Raw genomic sequence first — 21,244 nt, 5'->3', positions numbered from 1 at the left:
CATGCACATGCACAGAAGAATTGTGCTTAAGTCTTATATTTACCTCTTATTTATGTATCACATGATTCTCGTCACAGAAACATGCAAGAGCAAGGCAATGGCAACACGCATTATTAAGGTAATGGGGTCACGCGCTGTACATTCTGCAGCGTTCATGTCTTTTATAACATTACATAAAGCAATAAAATAGCGTTGTGTGTTTCGAAAAATGTTTTTTCTTTGCCTATATCTGACGTTTGGTTTGGATTATATAGATTGTACATGTTAACAAATATTTTAATCAGATTGCAATGTTTAGTGTGCATGTAAACTGTACCGTCATAACCTGCAGTCGGATAAAATTCAGTTGTATTGACAAAATTGTGTGCATGTAAACATAGCTAATGTGTTGCTTTCTGTCAATGCAAGAATTTGATGTCCTGGTTGTAGTGGAAAACCAAGGGATTCCTATAGGTTCTTTTTTAGCAATTTATGGCATCTCTTAATGCGTGTGGGGGTCCTTAAATTCAAACATTGGTTTTAAGCAAATGTATTTGGACAGTAATGGTTCTTACTTTTCCTCTGAACAGAGTCCATTCAGGAGCGCAGCCGCCTGCTGATACAGTGGTTGGAGACACAGTGGTGTTGACAAAATCATCACTTCTTTTACAGATCGAGGGTAACGAATAACCACAATTAATATCATTCCAGAATCCTACAGAAACACATACATGTCATCCAACAGATCATGTGTACCTATAACAAGCTTGTGAAATATTAAACCTAATGGTAAAAATTTATTCATTAATGCAAATGAGAAAACTTCCTCCAAGGTCAGCTCCAACATTAATTTAATCCGAGTCAACAGATTATAATCTAGATGTGATGTCTGTGGAGCAGGACTGAATAGCTGCCTCAGCATTAGTTGATGTTGTTCTTCATCTATTTGCTATATCATATACAGCTGTGATGAAAAGTTCTTACCTGAGAATTTGAAAATGGACACACAGTTCTCATCATTGTTGGAGAAATTTGGTTCATTTCGTTCCCACGCAGTGTATACAACAGGTGAACCGTCCACCCAACTACACACACAAACACAGTCACTGTTACCCAATAACTAATATTATCACCAGAATAGCTTTTTCTCATCATAACGATTTTAAACTCTCCCCATAATCTCAGGTCATACTCTTTTCCCAATCACAGTACCCACACTTCTATTCTCTGGGATGCTTTATTCTGATTGGTCAGTGGAGACATGTTTGTTATTTACAGATATCAATAATAAAACAAACCTCATCCGGGTACAGAGAGTCATCTTGACAAATGCAGTTTAATACTTTGAAATAATCCATTTAAAATAAATATAAATAATTAATCAAATATATGAGTTTTTTATTTATAGGTATTGAGCTTTTCTTACAACTGTCCAGATATTTACTCATGTACGCTCACTTAAAGGATTATTAGGAACACCATACTAATACTGTGTTTGATGCAGTTTCCTTTCAGAGCTGCCTTAATTCTACGTGGCATTGATTCAACAAGGTGCTGAAAGCATTCTTTAAAAATGTTTGGCCCATATTGATAGGATAGCATCTTGGAGTTGATGGAGATTTGTGGGATGCACATCCAGGGCACGAAGCTCCCGTTCCACCACATCCCAAAGATGCTCTATTGGGTTAAGATCTGGTGACTGTGGGGGCCATTTTAGTACAGTGAACTCATTGTCATGTTCAAGAAACCAATTTGAAATGATTTGAGCTTTGTGACATGGTGCATTATCCTGCTGGAAGTAGCCATCAGAGGATGAGTACATGGTGGTCATAAAGGGATGGACATGGTTAGAAACAATGCTCAGGTAGGCCGTGGAATTTAAACGATGCCCAATTGGCACTAAGGGGCCTAAAGTGTGCCAAGAAGACATCCCCCACACCATTACACCACCACCACAAGGCATGGTAACAAGGCATGATGGATCCATGTTCTCGTTCGGTTTACGCCAAATTCTGACTCTACTATCTGAATGTCTCAACAGAAATCAAGACTCATCAGACCAGGCAACATTTTTCCAGTCTTCAACTGTCGAATTTTTGTGCAAATTGTAGCCCATTTTTTTCTATTTGTAGTGGAGATGAGTGGTACCCGGTGGGGTGTTCTGCTGTTGTAGCCCATCTGCCTCAAGGTTGTGCGTGTTGTGGCTTCACAAATGCTTTGCTACTGTAAGGGTGGATTCACTACAGTGGTTCAGTCTGTAGGAACGCCGAAATGACTGAGAAATGTTAACAGCAAGATATTATAAAACTGTGTATTTCTGGTCAATTTTCACCCTTCTGCAACTTATACCAATGACGGAAATAAGTGCAGTTATAATAGCAAAATATGTGGGAGAGCATTGCTAGAATATAAATATATTGAATTGCAATATGTAGCGTTTAAGTATTAACACTAAATCAAAACTACACAACAGATTTGTAAATGAAAAGGTTTAATAACAGTACTGACTTAAAGTTACAATTAAAATGGTTACACTATAAATGCATGAAATGGTACTTAATACAAACAATTAACTGTTTCCAATGTATGTGAGATATTACCTGATAAGATAGAGAACAGAGAAAGAAAGAAAGTTTAGAAGAAAGAGAATCACCATTAAGAACTGGAATCTTGGCCTAAAGGCCTAAACCCAAGAACTCAGGTAAAGAAGAAAAGCAGAGGGCAGAAAGCAAATGGCAAATGCCAAAAGGCAAAAGCCCAGAGCTCATGAAAACCAAGACCTTTATTCTCTATTCCTTGACCATGTGACTAAACCTAACATCATACATTCAAACTGACCAATCAGAAGACCACACCTTTAACCCCCACTGTATTGAACAAACAGCTGTAACAATAGTCTTTGTAAGCACAGGAATGCAGATGGTACAGTATGGAAATGGGGGTTGTGACAAGTTGTGACAAAGTAATCAATTCCTATATTTTTTATATTACAAATCTCTATATTTTCAATCCTACAAATCCGCCCTTGGCACCGTGGGCCACACGTAAGAAGACCCATGGTGACATAGTTCATAAGATTATGCCTTTAGTTGTGTGCAGTGGTCATCTTCAGACTTATTGTCCAAACTTGTTGCTGATTGATGAGACTTGAAGACGTCCTTCTCCTTTCAGCCCTGCATGAAAGGCTTCATCGAATGGAATTGCACCTTTCATAGTTATGCAGATTTCCATCGATACTTCACACTTTCACAAGAACAGGCCCTGAAGGGGGTTTCACTTTTGTCCTTCTCTTTGAGGCAACACCCAAGATGTAAAACAGCAGGAATCCTGTGATTTAAGCAAATGGCACAACATACAGCAAAGCATATGGCATTTGTTACTCAACTTTTAAATGGTCAGATTGGTCTTCAGCCTTAAATCCCTGTCAAATACATAAAAACATGGTCAAGGTGAGAATAAAAGAAAAAATAATAAAAGCTCTTACATTGGTTTTAGAAACATGTAAATGAAATGCTTCTTTTTAAACTTAACAAATGTTAGTTTTAACATACCACTTTGTCATAAGAAGCAATAACAACAATATATTCAGTGTAACCACATGATATTTAAAGATCTTAATTTTCCAGTATAACCATTATAAATGAAATGAACAAAAATAAAAACAAAGAACATGATAGTTTTAAATGTCTTACATAAAAAGCAAATTAAATGTCAAAATAATAGCAAAATTAATGAAATTATTAAACATAAAAAACTCTTTATCAAGATTTCAATACTTGAGACATAAAACTTATCAAACTTTATGAAAAGAAACCAAAACAGATGCTTGACATCAGACAGTTTAAAATAATGACTGATGTGAGGCAAATTTTGTTTGCAATGGGATTGAATTTAACTGAGGCTATGTGTGAATACCATGCTGCAACAAAGGTGAGAAAGATAAAATTGTGATGCAAATTTGGTCCTGTTGTTAAAACAGAGAGCCAGTTTGATATTATAAGTATGAGATTGTAATCTGGCTCTGTAAATCTTCTCACACCCGTATTTTTAGTTAGGAAGCATGGTAAAAGTGCTACTGGATCCTGTTGTGAGGTAAAACATTTTCATTAATGCAATTATATAACACAATGTAGCCACATGGCATTTTTGTGCTCCTCTTTAGGGTCTTACTGCAGCTATACAAGGAATAGCAGAGTTTACCACTTAGGAGACAAATCTTTCAACATAGAAACACATACAACTTGAAACTGGTAGACAATTTCAAGAGCAAAAGTTAATCCATTAACACAAGACGACTGGTCTAGAATACATGTAGCTTCAACAACCTCTAACTTAAATGTTTTGTCAAACACTTACAGTGGAAACAGTCAAGTGTTTTAAGAAATTAACTTCATTAGCCTATGTGTACATACAGTACAACAAACAACTAGAATTTGTGTTCTATAGAAACAACAATGCATTACAAGCGATTACAAATCAGAAAAATGTGAACAGGATCATCTATGAGAATGCTAAACACATGCTAACTGGCTGCTAAGCCACTAGCAAGTGAAGTTAACAGCTGGAGTCCTTGCATGAACAATGCAGTCAACTCAGAAAGAGTTTTACCAGCAAAACCAGATTGTTTACATCTGCCCTTAGAAAGTGATTTCCTACATTTCAAATAATAAGGTGGAGGTCTGCCCCTGCCCAGTGACCAGCACTTCTCCTCTGTATGGCCTATTTTATGACAGGAATTACAAAGCCTGTTCATTTTGCCACCGGGTTTGTAGCTTGGTTCTCCTGGAGCTTCAGGAGGTCTGTGACTCTCTAATGCTTCATTCACATCATGCGGTTCTGTTCCAGCATGTTGATGCATCACCCCAATCACTGAAATAGGAACACTTTTCTGGGTTCTGGAAAATACATTCTCTTTAGTACAAGTAGCATATTTTTTAGTCCCATCGCTGTTAAGCGTTTGGGGATACTTAATCTCTCGCACTATTAGTTTAGCCCTTACATCTGCAATAATGTCTTTATACTTCTCACACTGTTTAGCCAGGGCTAACTGTTCAGATGATAGTTGATCTATCTGAGTTTGAAGATTTTGGATCTTTGCCTCTGACTTTTTTAATTCAGCGTTTTTGGTTCTCAATTCATCACCTTTATCATTCAGGATTGACTCAAAAATTCCATTATTTTTACGTAGCTGCTTGCACGTCATGAAATTCAAAGCCTCAATGATTTCAGCATGTTTGGATTTTCTTTGTTCACTACCAACTGTGAGCCACCATGTAAGAATATCATCAGTAGTAGCATTGTAATTCAAACCCTTTTTATATAATTTTGAAAGTGTAGGTTCAACTTTCTCGCTCCATAAAGCAAACAATATATCATTACTTAAATTAATCCCTTCCATCCCTGAGGAGATAATCTGAAATAATCTCTAACTGTACAACAGATAGGACATTTAAGGTCCTTCTTATTTCTGTTTCATACAATTCATGCAAATGGAGATTTCACTAACCATGCCATGAAACAATGAAAACAGACTTACCCACTGTGTGGTCAGAAGGCCTTTAACACATTCACAGGATTAACTGTGATAAAGTCCTCATTCAGTTGATCAAACAAAGTAAAACTCAGAAAACTCACTGCAAGGGATCCCGGGTTTCGGCACCAAAACTGTAAGGGTGGATTCACTACAGTGGTTCAGTCTGTAGGAACGCCGAAATGACTGAGAAATGTTAACAGCAAGATATTATAAAACTGTGTATTTCTGGTCAATTTTCACCCTTCTGCAACTTATACCAATGACGGAAATAAGTGCAGTTATAATAGCAAAATATGTGGGAGAGCATTGCTAGAATATAAATATATTGAATTGCAATATGTAGCGTTTAAGTATTAACACTAAATCAAAACTACACAACAGATTTGTAAATGAAAAGGTTTAATAACAGTACTGACTTAAAGTTACAATTAAAATGGTTACACTATAAATGCATGAAATGGTACTTAATACAAACAATTAACTGTTTCCAATGTATGTGAGATATTACCTGATAAGATAGAGAACAGAGAAAGAAAGAAAGTTTAGAAGAAAGAGAATCACCATTAAGAACTGGAATCTTGGCCTAAAGGCCTAAACCCAAGAACTCAGGTAAAGAAGAAAAGCAGAGGGCAGAAAGCAAATGGCAAATGCCAAAAGGCAAAAGCCCAGAGCTCATGAAAACCAAGACCTTTATTCTCTATTCCTTGACCATGTGACTAAACCTAACATCATACATTCAAACTGACCAATCAGAAGACCACACCTTTAACCCCCACTGTATTGAACAAACAGCTGTAACAATAGTCTTTGTAAGCACAGGAATGCAGATGGTACAGTATGGAAATGGGGGTTGTGACAAGTTGTGACAAAGTAATCAATTCCTATATTTTTTATATTACAAATCTCTATATTTTCAATCCTACAACTGCATACCTCGGTTGTAACGAGTGGTTATTTCAGTCAAAGTTGCTCTTCTATCAGCTTGAATCAGTCGGTCCATTCTCCTCTGACCTCTAGCATCAACAAGGCATTTTCACCCACAGGACTGCCGCATACTGGATGTTTTTCTCTTTTCACATCATTCTTTGTAAACCCTAGAAATGGTTGTGCGTGAAAATCCCAGTAACTGAGCAGATTGTAAAATACTCAGACCGGCCCGTCTGGCTCCAACAACCATGCCACGCTCAACATTGGTTAAATCACCTTTCTTTCCCATTCTGACATTCAATTTGGAATTCAGGAGATTGTCTTGACCAGAACCACACCCCTAAATGCATTGAAGCAACTGCCATGTGATTGGTTGATTAGATAATTGCATTAATAATTATTAACTAATAATCCTTTAGGTGAGTGTCCAGATGATTATCGTTGCAAATAAATCCCTTTAATATGATCAACCTGTTGTGTTTTTTTCCTGTGATAACAACTGGCTTTGCTGTAAATTATCTTTTACTTATTATAAAGTTCAAATGGTTTACTTATTTGGTTTTAGTTTAGCATCCACCCTGTGTTGTAATCTTTCATACTCACCTAAATGATTTGTCCAATTCTACAGTCATCCCGATGTAAAACTGATTTTCTGATCCTTCATTTCTAGATATCTATAAAACAGCATCAGTTTAGTCCTACTCATATGCTTGTGAATAAAACACTTCAGTGTTTATCTCTCCTTTGAACTATAGACTGTGTCTTTAGTCTACTGAGCGGTGAGCCCAGACTGACAAAAGAATCACAAACTTTTTTTAACAAGGAGCAATTTCTGTTTTTGTAAAAGAATCAGGTCTAATCAGCACTTCCATATCAAAAACATATGCTGACCGCAGGAATAGACAGTCTGGTGGACGCGGGGTCATAAGAAGAACATCATGCAAATCCATTCATTCATAAATCAAACATGTTAAAGGTCTGGAGTTGATTTTAAGGGTGGCATTGCGTTTGGAAGCTTTGGCTGTGAACCCACATCTTTCGTTCAGGGAGATCTCCATGCAAGTGATACAGACCATATTTAGGTTATAAAGACACAACCAAATCTGTCAAGTAGACAAGATTAATGTAGATGTCAGATCAACAATTTGGTACATTCTGAGAAAACAAAACACACTGATGAGCTCAGCAACAACAACAACAACAAAATCCTGAACTTCCATATACTGTAAGATAACAATGGTGGGTGATTGGATTATCCTCTCCATGATAAAGAAAAACCCCTTTGGGTTTTTTAAACCTTAATATGGTCTGAATCACTTGCTTGAAGATGTCCCTGAACCACATGATGTGAGTTCACAGCCACGGCTTCCAAATGCAAATGCCACACTTAAAATCAACTGCAGACCTTTAACATCCTTCATTCATTAGGAAATTATCCTTACTGTACCCTTACTGTTGGACTCTTTAAAAATAGGGAGTTACATATTAAACAACTGTAATTCCTAAACCCTTGGATGTGAATACTCTGAGAGTGTGCATATGTATTAGACTGTACAAAATTGTTTTATATTTGCTGATATGATCTTTGTCTGCCTTGTACTTGCATTACACTATGATGTCATCAACCAGCAAACATTTTTATTAAAAGCATTTAGCAGCAGAGTGTCAATAAAACTGGAAAGCATTGTCAGTATTTTATTTTACCTGTTTAAATAAAAACCTCCTCTCAGTCTGACCATTAATGACAACAAGATCAGCATGATTCTTCTTACAGAAGGCACGAGCATCTTCCATAGTGTGAAGATCAAGATTAATGAAATACTGACTGCCATTGTACTGAATCCAGCCATCAGACGTCTTGTTATATTCTATAGTGAGAGGAAAAAAGACAGACATCTTCATTTTTGTGATTTATAGTGGCAAAACATTTCTGAAATGTTTATTATGAAAGCCAGGAAGATCTGCATAATTTGTGCAGTTAGGGGTTGCCATAAAAGATGATAGAAATACAGTAAATCTCTACAGAATATTAGTTTTAACCATAATCTATGCACAAGAGCTGAATGTGTATGAATGACGCACATGCACCCATAATCTGTTTCTACACATCCATCCAGTAAAACCTTTCATAGAAACTGACAGTAAACAATAAATACAACAATTGTTTAAAAACAACTAATATTATACTGATAAAAATATGCTGATTTATTTATTCTGCTATTATATAATATTACAAAAATGTGATTACAGTACAGAATATATACGACATAAACTGCTTATAAGTTAATGTTTTAATAGTTCTGAATGTGTTTGCGCATACTTTTGTTATGTTTTAAATAAAAAAGTAAATAATTTTTAAATAAGCAAATCATTTCATAAGCTCACGTCTCCATCTAGTGCGTAAGAAGCGATGTTATAATATTTTCATAAAACTAAAACAATACTGAATGCATGTACAGTAATAGTTTTATATGTTTATTATGGTTCTGTCAGGAATTCGATGGAAGAGAACCCAAGTGCAGACGATGCCAGGGTTAAACAGGAAACACTTTATTAAACACAAAACAAAGCCCACGTGGGGGCAAAATAACACAGAACAAGAAACTTCCACAAATAGACAGAGTACACTAGAACTAAAGACTATAACAAACTAGACTGGACTAGATTCAACTAGATTTAGACACTAGACTTGGAACACACAACTTGAACTCACACAAACAGTAAAAAGTTAACCAGCACAGGTAGTGATGGTCGTTTTCGAAGCACTGCTTCATGAGGCTTCGAAACATTTACGAATCTTTTGTTTCGAATCAGTGGTTCGGAGCTTGTTTCAAAGTGGCCCAAGTCACGTGATTTCAGCAAACGAGGCTTCATTACGTCATAACTGTTTCGAAACGTTTAGAAAAATCCGATGGCTCACCACTAGGGGGAGTTGATCACATGACCAGTGTCTAATAGGTTAGGTGAACTCGGGTCAGTTTTATTATACAAGTTCATAAAACATTTATCCTTCTGACTAATAACACTGCCATTTTGTCTACTTTTTGTTTATAGACAGATTTAATGACAAAAATGTGCATAATTAAAAGGGTAGTTAGTTTTAATGATTTGTTTGCACTAAACAAAACTAAAAACACATAATAGACTTTTAACTAGGTCTTAATTAAGTTAAATAATTTTTTTAACATATTTTAATCCAAATCTTGCGATTATTTTGTTAAAAAAAGTGTAAAATGTTTCGACATATCTGCTTTTACACTATTTTGACCAGCAGGGGTCGCCAGCGTGTGTGCTGTTTCGAACTGCTTCGAAAAACTGAATCAATTTTCGAAGCAATTGGTTCAATTGATTCGAAGCTTCGAAAAGCTTCATTTCTCCCATCACTAAGCACAGGACCATGGACACAAAGGGATTTAAATAGCAAAAACTAAACAAGATAACAAGGGAGGAACAGGTGATGGGAATAAACTAATGATTAAACAATTAACAGGGAGAACAAGGGGGCGGGGTCAGGAGAGTAGACACCGAAGGCACATCAAGATCATGAGCCCTCAGAGGCGTCATGCCCATTGGTTTTTTGAGCCTCAAAATCAAAGAAGCGGCCATTAATCTGTTATTTGTCTTTTTATCTGTTTATTATGCACAATATTATTAATTCTGTGCTGCATCCTTGTCACTTTTCGGAGATTTTCGCCATTTTGATAGTGTTTTGATTGTGTTACATTACTTGTGGCGTCAGCCAGGCGCTGCATTCAGCGCAGTCGCTGACGTCATTAACCTCTGAGCGCGCTCACAAGCTCCCTGCTGTTGCTGCTGCATTTGGCTATCTGAGGAATTAAAACGTGTTAGAAACGCTCACAACATTTCCAAACCCCAGTACGGTAATGTGCACTTAACCTCCTCTGTGTAGAAAATGTATGGTTTAAAATGTGACCGTCTCAACGTTATATTAGTAGAGATTTCTAGATTCATCTTCTTGGTAATAATTTTTATCTAAACATTTTTTGAATCATTATTGAACATTAAACTCAATCATGTTGCTGTAGCTTATGTACTTTTCGTTGTTTATAAACTTTATGGATTTAAAATTACATTAATTGTATAGGATTATGTAGTTGTTGTGCAAAATGCATTGACACAATTAAACAAGTCATTAAACAAAACGTAAATAAACAAAACATGCCGTTCCAGATGTAAATATGATGCCAATATGTCATTATTCCGATTGAATAGTATTTGCTATGAAAGTTAGTCAACACTTTAATTTTGGAGGTTTTTGTCATGAAGGCTCAAATAGTGCCATGGAAAAGACTAAAAGCTCTATAATATTAAGTTTGATGTCCATGTACGCATGATGGGAGAAACGAAACTTTTCGAAGCTTCGGATCAATTGAACGAATTGCTTCGAAAATTGATTCAGTTTTTCAAAGCAGTTCGAAACACCACACACGCTGGCGACCTCTGCTGGTCAAAAGAGTGTAAAAGCAGATATGTCCAAACATTTTACACTTTTTTACAAAATAATAGCAAGATTTTTATTAAAATATGTTTTAAAAAATATTTAACTTAATTAAGACCTAGTTAAAAGTCTATTATGTGTTTTTAGTTTTATTTGGTGCAAACAAATCATTAAAACTAACTACCCTTTTAATTATGCACATTTTTGCCATTAAATCTGTCTATAAACAAAAAGTAGACAAAATGGTAGTGTTATTAGTCAGATCGGATAAATGTTTTATGAACTTGCATAATAAAACTGACCCGAGTTCACCTAAACATTTTAGACACTGGTCATTTGTGATCAACTCCCCCTAGTGGTGAACCATCGGATTTTCGAAACGTTTCGAAACAGTTATGACGTAATGAAGCCTCGTTTGCTAAAATCACGTGACTTGGGCCAGTTTGAAACATGCTCCGAACCACTGATTCGAAACAAAAGATTTGTAAATGTTTCGAAGCCTCATGAAGCAGTGCTTCGAAAACGACCATCACTATGTATGCACACATTTCTGTAAGCTGTGCACACTGTGCCCCCTTAAAAAAAATGGTGCATGTAGCCCCTGTGAGCCCTCACATAAGACATGGGACTGTCAGAACCCAGCCATAGTGACAAGACACAATATTAAACAGGATACAATGGCCAGACCCTGACAGGTTTATTCCTTGTGTGTGTTGAATGAGAAAGATGCTGCTGACTGAACAATCATTATGCACATATCAAACTTTGAAAGTTAACCAAATAAATAGCATAAGTAATGTGCCTATATTTAATATATAGTTTCGCTGTAAATTTATGCCATATGCTGATCGATCAGTGCAGCACCGCACACACTGCCTCTAGAGTCTGGGCCCATGCTTCTAGTCCCAAACAGGTTAACTGATAGCATGGTGACATAAAACAAGCGGTTTTCGCATATTCCATTTTTTGCAGGTGCCCCATGCTGCCCCCAGATAACTGCCACCCTGTGCGGCTGCCCATGTCACCCATGCCTTAATCTGCCACTGACATTGTTGATCATTGAATAATAAGATAAATATTGTAACTGAATGCTCTTGACATGTAAACAATGTTCATCAAATACTTTTGCGTCAAATCCGCTTAATCCGGCCTCAGGCCATTCAGAAATACAGTTTTTTAGAATCCATTAAGAGTCTAATAAACAAATGCTAAATCGTGCCAGATGCACTTAGTGTTCAGGGTTTTGAATCATATGTAAAAATGTTGAGTATAGAACTGTATTTCTCAATCAGTGAGGCGTGCTGAATGAAAGGCTTTTTCAAGAAAAAGAGATAAAGAGCATCAATTGGGTACTCTCAAGTAAAATATACATAAATGGAAAAAATCTGCATGAATAAACTGTCAGGATCCTGCCATGGAGTCTTGTTTTATATTGATGTTTTATCATGATGGCAGGGTTCTGACAACCTCATGTTCTATGTGGAAGCTCATGGCCTTGTATTTTGGGTCATGTGCCTCTGGTGTCTCGTTTCTAGTCCCCGCCCCCTTGTTCTCCCTGTTAATTATTCATTATTAGTTGTTCCCCTCACCTGTGTTACCCTTGTTATCTTGTTTAGTTTTCCCCTATTTAATCTCCTCTTGTCTTGTGCTGGTTCATTGTGTACTGACGTGTTGTATTGTGTAGAGTTTGTGTTTGATTTCAGTATTAGTTTAATATCCAAGTCTAGTCGATAATGTTATGTCAGTGTTTTATATATCATGTTTAATGTTGTGTTTGCCCCCACGTGGGCTTTTGTTTTCTGTGGTTTTGTTAATAAATGTTCATTGTTCACTTCCCCGACATCGCCTGCGCATGGGTTCTCTTGTTCTCTGTCTCAATTCCTCACAGAAACAATAAAACGCTTTCACTCTCTCTTATATTGTCTTTCTAAACCCTGGTGGCAGTCGTAATGAAGTTTCATTTTGATGGAAATCTTGATTTCTTACGTCATGACTCCTTTAAACACTTGACCATACAGCCAAATATGATTCTTCTGTGTTTATTTTTAAGAGTGCTGCTTAAAGTTTGTGCACTGATGATTTAAAAAGCATAATCTTTAAAAGATTTATAAGTTTTAACATGTTTGATCATGAAATTGCAAGCTTGAACTGCTTGGATGTTTTATTTAGTTCTTAAGTAAATTGTTAGATTAGGTTATTTGGAAAATGTTTAGATTAAAGATGTATCACTCCATATCACAGAAGCTCACATTAAAACATGAATCTACTAGAGAGCTATGTATAGATCTAAAGTTGAGCAACATGAGAAACAGATGAATGCTGTTGTATAACACATACATGAGTGAATCCTTACCTTGAATGACTGATGTCGGTGGGGATTTTGGAGTTATGCCTGTAATAAAAAAAAATTAACCATACAGCACAGCCTCGAGTACCTTATTGCTTTTATAAAACCGGTACCACACCATACAAATATTAAAGCAAAAATATGTGCAACTTTTATTAAGTAAAATCATCTAAAAGTCTTCCTTCTATTGGAAAAATTATTCCCTGAAATTATTCTGTGAACAGAAACGCCCCATTCAGACGGCCAGTGACAAGCAGTAGCAGAGCGACACGATCTCATTCATTTCAGTGAAAGCTTGGCAACTTGACTGATTTTCAGGAGCGACCATTGGGAGTGAAGCAGTGGAGTTCACGTCATCCTTCTATCGTCAGTTACTGGAGTAGATGGTACTCATTTCTTTTTGACAACCAGATTTAGAAATGCCTCATTGAAAGAGACGGGTGACACACAGCGAGAAGTCGCTGGTGGTCTAAACGAGGCTTAACAGAGTGTTTCACATAATGTTTACATTGTGTGCTGTCTGTGCAGTGCTACACAAAAATCACTGAGATTAGCGGTCACAGCTGAGTTTTATCATAAATAAGCCAAAGCTAGTGACCAATCAGAATTAAAGACTGAAACTAACCGTTTTATAATAGGAGATTAGCCTACACTGTAAAAATTCTTTGCTACCTCAAAATTTTATTTTAGTTGAATCAACTCAGATTTACTAGTCATTTTAACTTACAATTATTTATCTTGACTGGAGATGAGTTGCTATAAATGATAAAATCGAGTTGAAAGAAGACTTGTCAATCTGAGTTGATTCAACTAAAAAATTTAAGACAGCAAAGCATTTTTTACAGTGTACAAACTTCAAAATGTTGCGGCTGACCAATCAGGATCACAAAATTCCAGAGAGCCATGTAATAAATCAACTATATATATATATATATCAAAACATTCATTCATTAACACCATTTTTGTTTACTCTGTACTGGATATTTGTGCTTATGTCTGCATGTGTACCTATTGGAATCTGACAGACCCAGTTTATAAAAGCATCACAATCTTGATCATTCCACTTGTTGCCAGAATAATAGCCATATTCAGCACAGTTCTCATTATTGTTGTAGTTGTTTGGTTCACCGGAGGCCCAGTTCTGATAATCGGACTAAAACAGAAATAAACACATAATCACAGACAGAAGAAAATGATAAAATGTAAAATAATATTAGAAGGAAAAGCCTCAATGAATCAACACCAATAGACCGAGAGTAATGAGAAATCACTCACAGGAGTTTGATCTGACCACACATAACCAGAATTACTGTCCAATGAAGTGAAGCCAATCCACGCCGGGTCTCTGCTTGAATACCTTGAAAAAATGTGACAAAAGTAAAATTTATGTTTGTTATTATTTTCTTGTTTTCCACATAGGCGCTGAATTCTTTCGGCACAACGTCACAAAACCCTAAGGTTGCTTAACAATGGCAGACACTACTGGAGCGGCCACCAGGCTCTGGAAAGGAGGAAAGTGGCATGGTCGCATTTTTCGCAGTGTTTCCTTTCGACGGAACTTAACACAGCATCATGAAACAACACTTTAGGGAGAACAGCGTGCAGCGTTTTTGCATCTGAATAAACTTCTAAAACTAGTCTATCTTGTAGACGACGAGGAATGATGTCACGAGCACAACAGACCCCGCAATGCATAAAAGGAAGACGCAAACAGCATACTACAGATTCTGTTATTCAACAAAGTCCTGTTTGTGATATTGTCTCTCAAATTGCCTCTATCAGTCTGTGTATTATTCGGAAAGCTAGTTAAAAATAGTTAACTAGACATAACACACTAAACCATGTTATACTACATTAAGTTTAGTGGGCAAGGGATATATAGCAGCAGGTCGGACTGCATCCTATGGGTATCCCTCAGGCATATCAGGCTGACCTGCTGGAGAAAATTTAAAGGGGCCATGTCACAGGACTTTTTTAAGATTTAAAATAAATCTTAGGGTCCCCAGAGTACACATGTAAGTTTTAGCTCAAAATACCATATAGATAATTTATTATAACATGTTAAAATTTACACATTGTAGGTGTGAGCAAAAGTGTGCTGTTTTGGGTGTGTCCTTTAAAATGCAAATGAGCTGATGAAATTCAAACACTGATCACAAAGATGGTGGTTTGTTGCAATTGAAACTTAATTGTGCTGTGAATTATTTTCTCTCTCGTTCTATCTGCACTAAATGGCTGTGCCGTGGTTGGATAGTGCAGATTAAGGGGCGGTATTATTATAATAAGATCTCCTTATGACATCATAAGCACTCAATTATAGCACTTAAACATGGAAAAAGTCCGATTTTCATGCCATGGCCCCATTAAGTAGGATAACCGGTGGACACAGAGTTATTAAACAAGATCAGATGGGTGGCAAATCTTTCCCTCTGAGTTAACAAAGAAACAGCGCAAGCTATTGGCCGTTCTATGTCTGCTATGGTAGCCTCGGAAAGGTATTTATGGCTAAATGTATCCGGTATTAAAGAGAAGAGTAAAAGTGAGCATTTATATGTCCCCTATCACATTGTAGACAGGTTTCAAGGAGCCAAAAAAAAAACAAGCGGCAACTTTAAAAAAAATTTTTCCCCTGCCGGTCTCTTCCTCAAGGCCGGGGTATACCTTTTTCCGCGTCCGGCTCGCGCGCGCACATGTCCGCGCATCTTCCAAGTATAAGTTATATATAGTTTAAGTGGCGTTCCCTTCCTGAAATGCCCTTCAAGGGCACAAAAATGCAGTTTTGAATTCGACCATGCTCTCTCTCATCAGGCTTGGCGGTGCAGGAGCGAATCTAGGTTTTTAATAATAGGGTTTCTTTAGGGGCTGATTTCAATGTTTTTTTTTTATAATATGATTGGATTTTATACTAACCTTAATGCAGTATTTCATTGTATTAAAAATATGTGTATAACAACTGTGTGCATTTACTGACTGCCTTTAATGTATTTTTTGCATGACTGCATTTTCCTCTGATGCAACATACACACAATGTTCCATTAAATGAACATAATGACCAAGAACTTTAGATAAACACGGGGTGATTTTTTTACTCATCTTGTTTTGCTACCACATCACAGTATGTAAAAGTATGTTTTATAGCCTAATATTGAACTTCAAAGATGCCGTCAGGTCTCGCTCAGATTTCAATTGCAACGTATCCTCCAACCCATACGATTACTTTGGTCATTTGTCCATTTCACCAAATATGACCAATAGATGCATTTACTTAATTAGCTCCTCCACCGGCAGCAGGTGAAACTTAATATATTAGGGTATAAAATTATATTTTGGGGTATCATTTTGCTATGATGACATGTACTGGGATAACATTTTCAATTTAAATCACCAGGATGCAAGCATTTAGAGCAAATAACGTACCCATTTATTTATTATATGATATAAACACAGCATACAAAACAGTCACAACTTTTTAAAAATCTACTTAAAATATACCAAGAGTACTGAGGTCAAACAATTGATTTATTTGAAAAAAAGCTGCATAGTAATGACAATCCGCTGTAAATATCAGATCCGGGCCCACACAGATTCAAAAACTGCGGCCAGAAGAAGCGATGATACGTCATATATGATTGTGAAAAGGCATTGGCTCTTGTGTGTCTCGTGACCGATTACTTCATTACGTTAGCTAAGAATGAGAAGCGCTATTGGCTTTTGTGACCGACTACGTCATTCTAGTTTACGTTTGAATGAGATCTGACCATGTGTTTTGATCACAGAGGTCTTCATCATATAAAGTTATTGTATGGCTTCATACCGGGTTTGCAACGCGAATGGTTTGTAATAGTTTTATACTGTTTTATGCAATAAATACCTGACTGTACTTTTACTTGCGTGTTGTGTTTTATATGGTTGAGAAGTGATTGGGTTTAGGGTAAGGGTGGGGTTAGATGCTCCAAAATATCTTTAAAACCATAAATGTTTATGAAACCGTTTCTAAATTTACAAAATCATAAAATTAAATGTGTCTAATCTGACGTATATGGCAAAAACCTTAAAACGTAACAACAGGTTGTATTTATAAGCTACTGCCTCTAGAGGAAACTAATACCTTAATACGTCACTTTACAGCGTAATAAGGTGCTTGCACAAATGACTTATGATGTTGTTATTTTTTGGAGGAAAGTCTCTTCAATTGAGCACGAGGTGACAAAATCACTGGACAAAGAAGAACTATCAGGGTAAGATATCGACGGTGCTGAAATAAACGCGGAGCCCATTGTTATTTATACGTTTGGTTCAGTGTCAGTCAGACACTTTCTTCTTTGCTTTTGTTAAATAATTTAATTTGAGGGGATGTTTGAACTGTTTTTTTTAAAGTCAGCCCAAACAGCTGAAAATATACTGCGCAAATCAATTAAGCGGAGAAGTTAGCGTCCATCAAAAGGCGAGGCTTATTCCAACTATAACCTAGTTTTAATTAATTAAATAAGGATGGATCATTTCTGTTGAGCTGCCTGTTCGTGAAGCTGAAAGTGCACATAATAAAATAACATACCATTGATGCAAACCAGCAGGAATCCTTGCTGTTTTTGCTCTATTATGTGGGTAGGGCCCCATATTAGTTATTGAAACGGGCTCCCAGATGCTTAAGGCGGCCCCTGTAAGGGGCAACAAATACATTTCTAATTTTACAACCCAATATGCAACCCCTGGCCAAAAAATTAAGGTTTGTATAAAATGTATAGAGTATAACTATAAAATGTATAAATTATAAAATTATAGATATATTTTTGCTGTTATATTTACAGGTTTGTAACATACAAGGTTTTTCTTCTAATGCGTCATGAATAAGCTTTAAAAGTATTTATTTTTATAGAGCACCTATTGTCCAATTCACGATTTTACATTTCCTTTGGTGTGTAAGTGTGTATTAGTTCATGTTAACAATATGCAAAAGGTACAAACCCTAAAGTAAATGATGATGCAAGTTATCATCTCAAACGTAAATCTTCAACAAACACATGGATTGAAGGCAACAGTTTACTTCCTGGCATTGGTGATGAAGTAAAGACCGACATTATCATAATTCCTCCCGCTTCAGACTCACAGCCTGTAAGTAACTCCTGTTAGCATTGCATTGTGAGCGAATCTTACAAACATGCTAAGGAGCGTCACATTTCCTGCTGACGTCAAAGGTATTCAGGCCAATCACAACGTACAGATTAGCTGGCCAATCTGGGACACAGAGCTTTTTAAATCTGTGCGTTTCACGAAGAGATTAAAATCTGGAGCTATAAAAATGTACGGAATGTGGAAAACAAGGCTTTAAACCGGTTCAAGGAATGAAAAGGAAAACCAGAAACTTTTGATGTTTTGCAAGGAACAGAAACGAAACCAGAAACTTTCCAAAAATATATGTTCCAGAACAGACCCATTAATTGAAAATAATGGTAACCGGTTAATACTGTTATTTTTTCAGTTCTTTGAAAAGGTTTCTGTGCAATATGACTCGGTGAAGTTCACTTCCGGTCGTCGTTGACTCATCAGAGAAATGACAAGCTTGCCACTAGCAAGTAGCCTACTCAAGCCCAAGTCTCTAATGCTCAATCATAAGAGGGAAATATTGTAGGCTACCAAGTATCTCAAGATGTTTGTTTTTTTAATACTAATTAGTGGTGTAGCGGATCGCAGTTGATCTGTGATCTGTACAGATCATGACCCACGGTTCGGCTCACATGTAATTCGCGGATTAATACGCAAATTTAAATAGGGTGAAAGTTGATCATTTGCACGTGTTTCAAAGGCTTGCAAATGTTAACACTAAAGTGATTTTAAACAATTTAACCGCAAAAAGGCGCTAAAGTGAACAATTTTCTATACACACAGACGCCCATGCGGTTGAATGTGTCCGGTCCAACTCCAATCAAACGTGATTATCCCTATGCTCTTTAAAGATCAGAACTCTTGATCTATAAAATACATTTGGCGAATAAAGCACTGAAAAACAACGTAATTTTCACTTTATGTGGAGCGACTGTTTATGCTGAATCTTCTTCCCAAAGCGCCGTTTGGCATTTGTCCTCCGTCTCTGTGTGTCAGGTGTTTAAGTGAACTGAACAAATGTAGGCATGTCAGATTTACAGTTATGCCGCTTACATAATGTAGCCTTTTAAATGTTTGATGACAAGATAGAGACTTAAGGAAAATTATGTAGACTAATAATTTAAGTTTAATGTCCTAATGATCAGCCTATTTATTTGTGTCCCACAACTGACATGGAACGTTATTAACCGGTTCGGGAACTTTATATTTTTGTTCTAACCGGTTCAGGAATGCCACTTTAGGGTTGAACCGAAAACCAGAAACGTTAAAATACTGTTTCTGTTCGGAACGAACCAATTGGGAAAATTTTTTGGTTCAAAGCCCTGGTGGAAAATAATGTGTTTTTAAACCATAAACCACGCAAACACACTGTATTATACCAAATACACAAAATAATGTTTCTTTTACTAACTCATGAAATGATAAATAACTGTATGTAACCCTGCTCGCATAACCTTACACACTAATAATAATGATAATAAAGAATAGATTCTGTGTGTTAGAACTTGTGAGTACTTACGGTAACACATTAATTTCCTTTTCTGAATGAAAGCTCGCTAAATCACCACCAACAGCTCGACAGAAGTCACGCGCTTCAAACCAAGTCTTCTTCTCATCCTTCTGCTTTCTGTAGACCTAAGAAATACATACAGTATGAAAACTGTGATTATCCTGAACAAAATTTAGCTGCACAGCTCAGTGTTTCAAGAGAATTGTATGTCTTCACATTTACCCGAATACAATTTCCTGGATCTTTTTTGATCCAATTATCCGGGCAGCTGAGAGGTTGTGTGGTCGGAGGCTCTCGGGTTGTTGTGACTCCTTCTGCCATTTTCTTACAGATGTATTTCTGTTTAGTGTTGCAGGCCAATACATCCCATAATCCTGCTGAAGTTCCTGTTAACATTGCTACACAACCTCGGTGCTTATCTGAGTGTGAAAATACAAAGATGTGAGAAGTTAAACTCTTGTAGATTTGACTTTGATTGATGTCACACAGACCGAACACAATGAAACTCATCAACATACCTGGCATTCCTACATTAAAGTGTGTAAACTTGACTTTTTCACCATTGATCCACTGGAATTGCTCAGTCTGATGAGTATTAGACAAACCAATCCAGAAATATTTCTCAGGTCGAAGACCAACCAGACTGATGAGAAACGCATTCTCATATCTAATAGCAAAGATACCACATTGTATTATTCATCTTACTGTAATTTAGTAAAGTATTACTAAATATCATCTACTCACCTGCTGCCAACATCAACCAGGTTAGCTGCGGTCTGCTCACACGTCAGTTTGGCATCATCAAAAGTTTTGGTTTCCATGGCAACGCTATAACAGTAATAGCCAAACCTAAACCAACCCTGTAAAAACACATTCTCACTATCACCAAATGTCCCTTATATACAATTTACATCTGTATATTTACACTTAATGACACTTAATACATAACAACACCACTCTGTCAACTTCTCATGACCACATAACAGACAGAAAACACACAGAAACTGTTAAAATATATTAACAAATAGACTGAAGATACATTTATGATACATGTCATATAACTGATTTTACTTGGCTTTGATTTGTAATTTGTCAGTGTGTTGATTGTGTGACTTTATTGTGTTTATTAGTGGATCTTTATTATTAAATGTTTAAGTAAAATAAAGAGTATGAGGTGATGCAGACTCACAGCTGGACATCCAGGACTAATGACCTCTGGAGGTCCTTCAGGTTTAATGGAAGCTTTCTTCTTACAGATGTAACCATGAGCTGACTCACACAGATGATCTGACCACTTTCCCTCCTATTACACAAATGTAAAGCATCACTAATGAAGAATTATGAACATAAATCAATCAGAAAGAAACTATAGTGAGAACAAGATGC

General features: G+C 36.5%; 1 protein-coding gene across 1 annotated transcript in view; it reads right to left on the bottom strand.

The window, feature by feature from the left end:
- LOC135743930 (macrophage mannose receptor 1-like) overlaps window positions 1-21,244 on the bottom strand; it is a 71,590-nt gene that overhangs the window by 29,804 nt on the left and 20,542 nt on the right. The window contains exons 9-20 of the mRNA XM_065261841.2: window positions 21,048-21,161; window positions 20,603-20,718; window positions 20,377-20,525; window positions 20,081-20,277; window positions 19,868-19,983; window positions 14,521-14,602; window positions 14,254-14,398; window positions 13,252-13,290; window positions 8,144-8,307; window positions 7,043-7,113; window positions 964-1,064; window positions 555-694 (exon numbers count right to left, since the gene is read on the bottom strand). Of these exons, the coding sequence (XP_065117913.1) occupies window positions 555-694; window positions 964-1,064; window positions 7,043-7,113; window positions 8,144-8,307; window positions 13,252-13,290; window positions 14,254-14,398; window positions 14,521-14,602; window positions 19,868-19,983; window positions 20,081-20,277; window positions 20,377-20,525; window positions 20,603-20,718; window positions 21,048-21,161 (1,434 nt within the window). The remainder of the gene's footprint in view (window positions 1-554; window positions 695-963; window positions 1,065-7,042; window positions 7,114-8,143; window positions 8,308-13,251; window positions 13,291-14,253; window positions 14,399-14,520; window positions 14,603-19,867; window positions 19,984-20,080; window positions 20,278-20,376; window positions 20,526-20,602; window positions 20,719-21,047; window positions 21,162-21,244) is intronic.

The sequence above is a fragment of the Paramisgurnus dabryanus genome, chromosome 2 (assembly GCF_030506205.2).
Source record: "Paramisgurnus dabryanus chromosome 2, PD_genome_1.1, whole genome shotgun sequence".
Taxonomy (NCBI): domain Eukaryota; kingdom Metazoa; phylum Chordata; class Actinopteri; order Cypriniformes; family Cobitidae; genus Paramisgurnus; species Paramisgurnus dabryanus.
Note: the sequence above shows the minus strand (reverse complement) of the source record. Positions and strands in the feature narration are given on the sequence as shown.